Genomic DNA, 11,766 nt, shown 5'->3' with positions numbered 1-11,766 from the left:
ATCTTTGTGATTAAGGGTTACATTAGACGAGGCGTCAAATCCTGTGTTTGACAATTTTAACCATAATCAAACAAACCCTAATATGGGCCGTCTAATCTTTCAGACGGTTTGCCTAATATGAAATTTTTGTATTTTCATATTTTTGATTTTGGACTTCAACTTTAGCTTAATGACTAAGTGGTTCCTCAACTACCAATGTTATCAAAATTGGCTGGAAATTTTCAATGTGTTAGAATCTCTATGAAAAAGGCACACTACATGCATAAGCAACTCCGACTTTAATTTAGAAAAATGCTCATTCATTTCATTAAGAAGAAGCTCAACCACATAGAAATGTGTGAATAAAATGTAGTGTTTGCTGGCATAAAATGTTAGCCTCTCAACTCGTGTTGTCAAAATGAAATAGTGAATTTAAGAACCGCTTATTGGACTTTACTATGATTTTCAAATAGGAATATACTTCCGAAATTTCTCCTTTGAGATTACATACAAAATTATGCGCAAATGAAGTGAACAATAACAAGGTTGTGAGTGATAAATATTGTCTCGGCATTTATGGATAACATAAATGTCACACCTCGTCCTATATGCCTAGGCGTGCGACCAACATTGGTACCTGTCTTGTAAATATTTCAGAGTATAAGTTGCAAAACGAAAGTCTTTTATTTAATAATATTATATTCAAAATATCAGGAATTAAATACCCGATAGTTGGTACAAAAAGTGTTTAACATGAAAAACCAATAATTTACATCTTTTAACATTAAAGTGTATATATGAGCTATCAGATAGTCTAATGGCTATCACCACCATCTCTAACTTCTATTCCTCATTACCTGTAAAACGGTTTAGAAAATACGTTAGCAACACTTGTCGGTCAACACGCTGACATTTAAAACATTTTATATAAACATTTAGTTCATACTCGAAACAATCAGCGGCCCTATAAACTGGCATACCAATTATATCACATAGTCCAACCCTCACAACCCTATAGACTGGCTCAATAAAACAGGGACAGGTACTTGAGTGTGGTGTGCTATGCCTACTCTGCCCACATATGTAAGGATCAAGACGCACGTATAACTAGCCTGAATGCCAGCGAATACTAAAGTTTTAGGGATCTATAGTCTCATGCCAATTTTTGTATAAAAAACTCGTTTATGTTTACTTGTAAAGAGTTTAGACGTATTAACCTTTGTTATAATCATTACAGTTCACTGATTTATACTTGAGCGTTACCTCGAACCTGTAGTACGAGAATAACTTTTGTAAATAACTAGATCAACAATCTAGTGTCAGACTTTTAGTCCATTTTGCATAACTTTAACCTTGATAAGTTATTTGTTTATATAAAACATTTGGACCATTAGTCCCTTTGTTCATTTACCTATTATATGCTATGCTTATTCTTCACGAAGAAACGACTATATTATCAATTTAACTATATCCTTTGTATGTAAACTCTATGTTTCTTCATCATAAAAGAAACATAAATTTGTCTATAAGATTTGCATATGAAAGCTATGTTTACACTTAATTTGATCAAGGTTTTGGCTATACCTCCGAGTAGGATCTAAGCCATAATAATTAAATACTTAAGTGGAACCCCTACCTTATGCGGGTACTTGAAGTTGAATGCATAAGGTTGAACGAGCAGCATTTCTACTCTACTTAGCGCACTAGGGATCAAATCGTCGGAACTTCGGGGCTTTGGAATGTTGGTACGTTTCCCGGGGGAATGTTGTGTATGTGTAAGAGTGTGTTTTGGGATGCAAAACTGCAGAGCCCGGATGGCCCCTTTTATGTGGCGATGACTCGGCAAATCTAGGTCTGCCACGTGGTGACACATGGCTTGTCACGTTGTCCTACGTGTTGCCATGTATCCCGGTTACTTAACCTAGCCATCACGTATCACGATTACTTAATGGATAAGGCGGTTGTGTAGTGGATGCCCAATATGTGTAACCACTAAACTTGATGAAACGTTTAGTGATTTGATAATCACATCGGTATCATAATCTACCACACTTCAACACCTTATCAGTCACTGTGCATTCAATGTACTAGACACGCGTGTATCCGGGCCCAAATGTCCACACCAGTTTCAAAATACAAAACCACAAAACAAGACTCCACCATCATGTCAGCCTTAGCAGACAATGTTGGAGGGGGGGGGGGGAGGAGGCTGAAGGGATATGGCCCAAGTTTATGCCCGTATTGGGTCGAAGGGATGGTCCAAGTGTAGACCAATATGAGCATGGCCAATACATTATACATCAGCTTCACAACTCGTGTTTCCGAGATGAAATAGTAAATTTAAGAATTACTTCTTGAACTTTGTTGTGACTTTCAAGTACTAGTATATTTTCGAATTTTCTCCTTTAAGATTATATACAAAACTTATGCGTTAATAAGTGAAGAAGCCAAGAGCAAGGTTGTGAGGGATAAAAATGTCTAGGCATTTAAGGCGAACATAAAATTTCTTACAAAACCTCATGACAAATTATCTAACTAGTGGATGTTAAATATGTGTAACCACCAAACTTCAACAACTTATCAACCATTAATGATCTAGACACACGTGCTTCTGGACCCGAGCATTTACATCAGTTTCAAAATTCAAAACTACGAAATTAGAGTCCGCCACCAAGTCCATCTTGCAAGTCAATATTTCGAACCGAGTGAGTAGGGACAAGAATGGATATAATCCAAGTTTACGCCCATTACCCATATCCAACCGACCCGTTGGACCTAAATCTAGACTAAAAGAATCATATCTAATCTATCATGCATCGGTCCAAAAGGGCGCAATGACATACGTGGGACACGCAACCAAAATTGTAGTTAGCAAAGGCATTTGAAGATAGTTATCCCATATATGAATAGTTAATCAACATACCAGTAGTTGCAAAGTCCTACTCTTAAATAAGTAGAAAAATGCTATAAAAGAGTCGCCTAAGTGTTGCGAAGGCCTAACAGAAAATTGAAAATTGGTTATAGTTTTTAGGCGCCAATTAACTAACCGTATCCAACAATCACATCACATCACATCACATCACATCAATGGCGCTTCTTCCCTCCATCATCCTAATCATAATCATAATCACCACCATGATCCACCCTACCACCACCACCGCCCCCGAACAACCACCACCATACAACCTCTCCACCCTTCTCTCCACCCTTGGCTTCCGCGACCTCTCCACTGCCACCACCTCCACCTCCCCCACTCCCACCACCATATTCGCTCCCACCGACACCTCCCTCCGCTCGTGCCCGTACTGCTCCCTCCCCCTCCTCCTCCTCGAACACTCGGTCCCAGGCCTATACCCTTACCACCTCCTCCAAACCCTAACCTTCGGTACCAAAATCCAAACCCTAGCCTCCACGCCTCCCAACACTCTCTGCCTCACTCTCACCACCTCCAACACCTCTCTCTTCGTCGGCGGCGTGGAGCTCACGCGCCCTGACCTCTTCAACGACAACCGCTTCATCATCCACGGCATCCAAGGCTACCTCACGCACCTCTCACCGCTCTCGTGCCAAGTCGAACGCATGACGTCACTCTCGTTTCCACCTCACCCGGCCGCCGTTACGCCGCCGTCAACCGCCGCGCGTGGACTCCTCACCGACGCCATGTTTCGTCTTCGAATTAGCCAGTACACTGTTCTCTCGCTACTGATTCAGCAAAACCTAGATCTGATTTTGAAATTAAACGGAACGACGGTGTTCACCGTCAACGACGGCGGCGTGTTCGGCGACGGCCACGCGTTTGTGCCGAATTTCAGGTTTCACGTCGTTCCGAATCGGAGACTCACCGGATTGGAATTGATCAAGCTGCCAGTCAATTCGGAGTTGCCGACGATGTCATCCGGTGAGAATTTGGTTGTGACGGTGGCCGGAGGCGGAGGTCCGTTGACACCGATGCGGATTAATAATGTGAGGGTTACTAGCTTGAATATTGTGTGCAACGACGGGATTGCTGTTCATGGAATCGCAGCGCCTCTGCCACGTGTCCGTCGTACAGCCACCGGATGTTGGCCGGTGGAGATGGACGGTGGGCCCACGGCTTTGCTGGGAAGATAGTAGTGACGTCACTCTTTTTTCTTTGTAACGGCAGAGGGGTATATGGAAAACAAATTTACATGATTTTGATGACGTCACGGATTAAAATCTATTCATATAGTTTTTGATCGAAGCAAATTGCTTCTTGTTCATATCACTCATTTTATCTATTTATTTTTCCAATTATTACTATTCAATCGCCATTGTGGAGGAGCTAGTTAAAACGTAAGTCAGTGTTTTCATAAATAGTAAATTTTAACTAACCAATTAAAAATACAAGTGTAATAGATGGAGTACTTAACCCCCCTTTCATTGCAAATTATTCCTTTTTATTTAATTTACAATTTTTGTTATTATATACTACTAGTTTAATAAAAGAAAAGCAACCCAAAGGGAGAGACATGATGTTTCACGTGACACAGGTTTAACTTTTGCCTCGATCAGTTAGCATCCGCGGCACACGATTGATGACGGAAAACTAGGCGAGTATGTGGCGTTCACTAGTTGGATCACAGAATTGAACGTGTTTTATCTCATTGCATTGTCGTGCTTTCGGGCGAAAGTTCACGGACGTTGGTCTTAGGTGAAGGTTTTTCCCATATTGAAAGACGAGTATATCCCGGTTTGATGAATTTAACAAGTAGCTAATTTAGAGGATTCATTGGCCGTTCAAAAAATAAATAAATATATTACTTAACAAAGTTACAAGTAAATAAAAAAGAAACTTAAACATAGGAACGGATGGTAATACGACACGATAAGATCTAGTTTTCTTCTTCATCAAGTTTTTCTAAGATTTAAGCTTATCTATTTTCTAAGATTTAAGCTTATCTATTTTCGTAGTGCTTACGAGCGTATCCGAGTCGGGTTGTAAAGACGCGAAATCATTTGAAGTTGACGCTTTTGACCATTTAAATATATTCCATATAATTCAATATTGATGTTTTTGATAGTTTTATATATATTTGATATCATAAAATAATTCAATATAATTCACAAAAAAAGTGTAAAGTCTAGATCATGAAAAAAACTTTGTGCTTAACTAAATACTGATATAACTCATGTTTTCTTTAATTTAAGAGTACACCCCATGAGTTTTATGTAAAGTTTGGTTTGATTTATATCTGTAAGGCCTCCGACCCGGGTGCCCTACTTTCTCGCTGGTTGATTTTACTTATTCACATAATTCGGAAATTCAGAGTTAACTAAAACATTTCGCGGAATTAAAAGCCATTCATTCATTCATACATAACATAAATACTTTATCTTAAACAGAAATAACATAAGTCTTAAACATTAAATATGAGTAACACGTGACTCCTCTTTTTCTTCAATGCCAGTCTTCCTTTATTCGCCACGTGTCTCCCTCAAGCCACCTGTCCCTACTCACCTGCGTGCATACTAAAAGTCAGCTACGCTGAGTGAGTTCTAGTTAATCAATTAACATACAATACATTCACGTCCATACTTATACGCGCCCGAAGATACGTATTTCGTACTTTACTTGCTATAACTCATTCATATACACTTTACGTACGTACATACATATTTACACCCCTTCTTTACTACTTTCCTAAGGTATACCGTAAACTACTCTACTTCTACTATCTCGGATATTATTAGGGTCTGGTCCCTCTATCTCAGATATTTTTAGGATCTGATCCCTCCTCTCAGATATTAATAGGGTCCGGTCCCTCTAATCTCAGATATTATGAGGGTCTGGTCCCTACTATCTCAGATATTATTAGGGTCTGGTCCCTTCTATCACAATCTCAGATATTATTAGGGTCTGATCCCTTTGTCTCGTTTAACCATACGACCATACATGTCCCGTCAACTATCCATACGTTCATTTCATACTTTCATTTTCATATATGCATACTTTACCTGTCTCATTTATATATACAATATACATACATATATATATATATATATATATCCATACGTTCATATTATACTTTCATTATCATACGTGCATATTTTACCTGTCTCATGTATATATAATATACATATACACATTCTATCATATAAACATTAGATAACAATATCAATCAATGCACAATCATACACGTATCTTACACTTATCACTTAGGATAAGCGTGTTAACTATCACCTAGGAGTATGCACATAGCCCCGAAAAACGTCACAGAGAAAGAGGCTAGAACTCATCTGGATCCTGTTACGTTCACCGTTAATAGTAATTCCTTTCTTCAACTGCGTCCAGCTAACTGTTAATAACATACACATATTAATCCTCCATAATCTCTCGTCATTCGTTTTTTTTGTTAACGGGGTTTACTTTTTAAGTTAACCAAACCGACATGAAATCTTTCCAGTTGTTCTTGTTAAATTAATATACTTGACATTATCTTATTATTGAACCGTCTTTATTGATTTACGTTCTCGACATCATTTATTATTATCGTATTTATATTTATTATTATATTGATTCCCTATCATTTGTTCATAATTATTTATTCTCGTATGTCATCCTTCGTGTACAAACTCCTTTTACTTTCTTTACCTTCAACGGACCTTTTTGTTTAAGTGTTACCAAACGGGTCCCATAAATTTTCGGTCTAGCATAGGGCGGGTTACGGGTTCTAACCAAGCCGGGTCTCGGTTTACTTCCTAGCATCATCATTAATTAAAGGAGTATTATTATTATTATTATTAGAATTAGGATTGTTGTTGTAATTTTATTATTAAAGCAAAATCCCTCCGACCCCTTCACCCCCATCTATCTTTCTTCCCTTTCTTAACACTGGCAACCACCGCCACTAACCATCGGTTTTCCGGCGACCCCACCCCCGGCGACATGCTAAGGTTCGGGTTTTGGGTTCCCTCATCTCGCTTCACGGCTCCACCACCGTCGCCCCTTCCATTCCGGCTCACCCAAATCCGCACCCAAACCCTTTCGCATAGAAGGATTTTCGCATGGGGATTTGGGATTTTCGCATGAGGCTTCTTCGCTTAGACTTTTTCGCACGCCGGAATTTTGTTTCGCGCGACCTCTATTTCGCATGCTGTAGAATCTGCACCGGGGTTGGTTCGCGAGTGGCTTGACGGGTTAGATACGGGTTGATCTATGACTTGGATTTGGAGTCCGAGTTCACCTCTTGGTTTACCGGAGTCGGGTCTCATCTTACTGGAGCTCGAATCTGGGCTCGGGTTTCCTAACTTTGGCCGGACAGTTGGATTTGGGGTTCGGGTCTCAATGAACCCATTATTTGTATTACTACTACTTTTGTCAAGTTTCATGCTATACCTGTAACCTTTTGTTCATATTTGTATGTATACATGTATATTTATTTGTTTACACGCACCGGGTTTGCTTATGTCGGTTTGGACCCGATTGCAAACTTTTGAATCCTGGTTCTTTATTTGCTATAAATTGTTAAGGTAAAATCGAGATGAGAAAGATAAGCAAATATTAATTCTAAACATACCTTGAGGGTTAGATCTTGGTTAAATGAAGTTGGATTTGGAATGTTGTATTCAGAAGATTTACGTTGTATGTGGGTGTGTGTGCACAATGATTGGAATGATGATGGTGAAATGATAAAAGATGGAAATCTAGAGTTTAGGTGTTTAAATAGGCTAAGCCCAAGACTTTTAGGCTCATAATTATGTTCAGGTCCATTAACACCTCGTAATCCTATTCATATTCCACATATTATTTAATTTGTTAAATTGATACATCTCGACACGTCCACTAAAATAAATCCGGAATGTTTTATTTATTTATTTAACGAAACGGGACGTTACAATATCAATGTCTATTAAACTTTTAAGTTTTATTAATTAAAGTTGGTCGGATAGCTTATCTCTCGCACATATTCCTTCTCTTTTGTTAACTCGCCGTGAGTAATCACTTCCCCCGTTTTTTTTTATATCTTTTGTTTTGGGGGGTATTAAGCGTACAAACTCATTACTTATATTATCAAATACCTCAACTACAATTCTATATATTGCGTTATGTGCATTGCTTTGATTACTTGTTACATGCTACTTGTTAAAATGTTTATTGTTATGGATTGTTTGGTATCTCGTCCTCATGATCATACGTCATTTGAGTAACTTGGCCTGGCGTCAACCGAAAAAACATAACTTGCATAGATTAATTGTTGTAAATCACATTCGCAGTGGAATTGTTTATTTTTGTATTAATATTATATTATATCAAAAATCGTGGTTTCTCAATCACATAATAAATATTTTTACGTATATTGTAGGTTGCTATTTGGGATGATTGGAAATTTGAAGGAAATTTAGTTTGGACCGTAGGCTATCTTAATAATAAAAAGACTATTGTTATTTCCTTTTGGTTGATGTAATAGTACACGTTTGGTTTCTTTGTTTGAACGCTATCTTAATAATAAAAAGACTATTGTTATTTCCTTTTGGTTGATGTAATAGTACATGTTTTGTTTCTTTGTTTGAACGCTTTGTACTTTGGTTTGAAATAAAATAATTAGTTATTATCACTATTCTTATTAGTGTCTTTGAGCTATGAGCAATCTTCGTCACGTCCTGTCATATTCCTATATAGGTTGGGGTGTGACAATTATATCATATCAAATCATATTATATCGTATAATATCATATCATATTATATCTATATCAAATCATATCATATCTGGTCACATCATATCGTATCAAATTAGATCGGAATGCATCATATCGTTTTGTATCGTATCGTATCATATTATATCATATCATATCACATCACATCACATCATACGACATCATATCATCACAGAGCATAACATATCATATCGTAACTTATGAAATCATATTGTATCACATCACATCTTATCAGATCAGATCAAACCAGATCATGCCATCATATCGTACAACATCATATCATTTCATAACAAACATATCATATCGTAACCTATGACATCATATCGTATCACATCACATCATATCTTATTCATAGGATAACTACTATGCCATTTTCCATGACAAACCATATTTTCCAATGAATATTACCAAGCCACAAACACATTTGTACGTTGTTTTCAATGAATTTTACCAAGCCACACAAACACATTCATTTGATAATATATGATAAAAAAAGTACACCACTTATCAAATCTATTATATAATCGTTTGAAATAAGTTTTACATCAATTTACTCGGATCATCCTATCGATAAAAAATCTCTAAAACATCATTTTGAATTCAGAAAAAACTTAACGAAGTTAAGTTTCTGTTTAAGTTATTTTTTTGAACATAGATCAAATGAGAAAGAAAATGATGAAAGGTGAGACTTATGACAAGAAAATTTTGAGTTAAGATTACAACAGGCCAACTGCCAAAATACGAGATTATTACAATCCAATTTGTATCGAAAAAATGTGATAATACCATAAAATTAGCATGACTTAAAAGTTATGATAAAAAAAAGTCGTAAACGAATCCCAAAGACAAATGACGACTAAGTCATGCATTATGCCAAGCATCACTCACACAATGACATAATTGGTCTTTATGTCATCTATCTTTTAATATGATTTTTATTTCAGTTAACTAAACAATAAATAGTAAAAAATTATAGGCACTTACAGACTTCCATATGAATAGGGATTGCTTTAGGGAAAAATAGTGAAATTGTTCCACAGACAGTTTGGGATAGGAAATGATCATATATTAATAATATTAATAGTTATAAAGATATAAAGATGAGTAAATGAATAGGGATGGCCGTGAAATCTTAATCCAACGGGAAAACCCGAAATCCGACATAATTGAGACATGTACTAACCGTTCAATTAGGGTTTGGGACGGGTTTAAGATTAGTTTTGAAAAATTTTTTCGGGTTTGAGATTTCTAAAACACCCGATTACCCGATAACACTTACCCGATTATGTACCCAACATAACTTTTTTACATATGTATTTTAAATCGCTCTTATGGTTTTTAATACTGTATTGAAGAAATCACGATTTGTTTTTATTTCCAACAGTTAATACTATATAGGAGAAATAGAGTTGAAGCTAATAATATCATCTAATATTATTTGAGAACCCCGATTGGAAACCCGAAACCTGATGGATATCTCGAAACATGACGGGTAATTATCTGATAAATAACAGAAGAGTTTGGAACGGGTTTGAGACGGGCTTTAATAATCAAGTATGGATTTGAAAATATCTAAACCGGACCCAAACTCGACCCATTATAACCCCTAACTATCAAACTTAGTTTGATGAATATGAAATTAACATAGAATAGTTTAATTGCATTTTTAGACATAAGACCATTATAAATAATTTAGAAGATAATTATCATGATATATCAAAATGTTATTCTTTTTAACAATTGTGTTCTAACTGAAAGTTTTTAAAATTCGTAGGGTGTTTATTGCAAACACGATTAGGGCAACTACACATTCTCTATATAAACAAATCTTAAAATCACCTAATCAGTGCCACACCCTTGCTTCTCTCACACATCCACAACCCAACCCTAAATATGGCATCTCTTCATCATTGGCGATGTAAGTGCTTTTATTTTATTTAATCTCATCTAATTTGCTTCATATGCTTGTTTTCAAAAGCATCGTTTTACAATTTTTTTTTTGTTTTAATAACTTTTATGGACTTAAAGTCATATATTTCTTGGTGTTAATATAGCATACATGCATAATAACTCAAATTGGTTTAAGAATTAAAATAAAAATTATGCAAAACAATCAAAAACAAAATTTGTAGCAGATATTTTTGGTCCCTTATTTGAAATATTTATTATTTTTAGGTTCTTATGGTTTTTACTTGTTTTGCACATTTTAAATGTTAGATTTGATGTTATCCACTCATCTCATATTACATGCAGATTTGGTTAATCAATTTGGAGGAAATAACATGTTGATCGTTCATAGCGTTTCCGGCATCGACTCAGAAAGGTAAAATCTAAGCTATCCGAACTACATAGAAAGTGGTAACCGAAATGGCTTAAATTCATAAACGGTATTTTTTGCTCCTTTTTGAAAAATTTGTGATCGACAAGTTCCTTCGCAAAATTAATTGTCATATACGAATTCTTTAACTTTCATCATTAGCATTTTGCACGGTCAGTTTTTTGAAGGTTTAATTAAATCAATGACAAACAGGTTAAACAGTGTATTGTTTATTTTAATATTATTGTAAAAGCTATAGTACAACGACGGTATATTAACATTGTTTGACAAGTTTCTTGTTTATTTTGTATATTATAAAATAATTTTAAAAAATGTAAGAGCATTCCCAACCCATTCCCTATCCTATATCCATATATATCATATAATTACACTAAAAATATCATATTTTCTCTCTCATTTTCAATTAAATAATACTTTTTTTATACTTTTATCATTACCTTTTCTCTCTCATTCACTCACAACCACTCTCAAAAATATTAAATAATTATATAGATCAACAGTGTGTTTCTCCAAATTTAACCATGAACAGTTGCATTTTCTCTCTCCTCCTCTCACAACCACTTTTTACCATCTCTAAAAAATAGAGAACTCCCTCACATAATTTGGAGAACCCACTGGAAATGCTTTAATCAATGGATTACATTTGATGGTGGCATTAATTAATATTCGTCATCACTATACCTCCTATAATCTTTTAAAATAAAATTTAGAGAAAATTACTGTTTGCATCCCTGTGGTTTTAGGGCGGAGACACAATGAGTCTTCGAAAATTT

The 11,766-nt window shown here is 35.8% G+C and overlaps 1 protein-coding gene across 1 annotated transcript; it reads left to right on the top strand.

The window, feature by feature from the left end:
* The first annotated feature begins 3,066 nt into the window (after positions 1-3,066).
* LOC143602427 (uncharacterized) lies at positions 3,067-4,089 on the top strand. Its single transcript, XM_077079535.1, has one exon. It carries the CDS (start codon positions 3,067-3,069, stop codon positions 4,087-4,089), a length of 1,023 nt encoding a protein of 340 aa, XP_076935650.1.
* The last annotated feature ends 7,677 nt before the right edge of the window (positions 4,090-11,766 follow it).

Source organism: Bidens hawaiensis, unplaced genomic scaffold (genome assembly GCF_021521415.1).
Source record: "Bidens hawaiensis isolate Kalapana, Puna unplaced genomic scaffold, B.hawaiensis_p1.1 tig00058906_1, whole genome shotgun sequence".
NCBI lineage: Eukaryota > Viridiplantae > Streptophyta > Magnoliopsida > Asterales > Asteraceae > Bidens > Bidens hawaiensis.
Note: the sequence above shows the minus strand (reverse complement) of the source record. Positions and strands in the feature narration are given on the sequence as shown.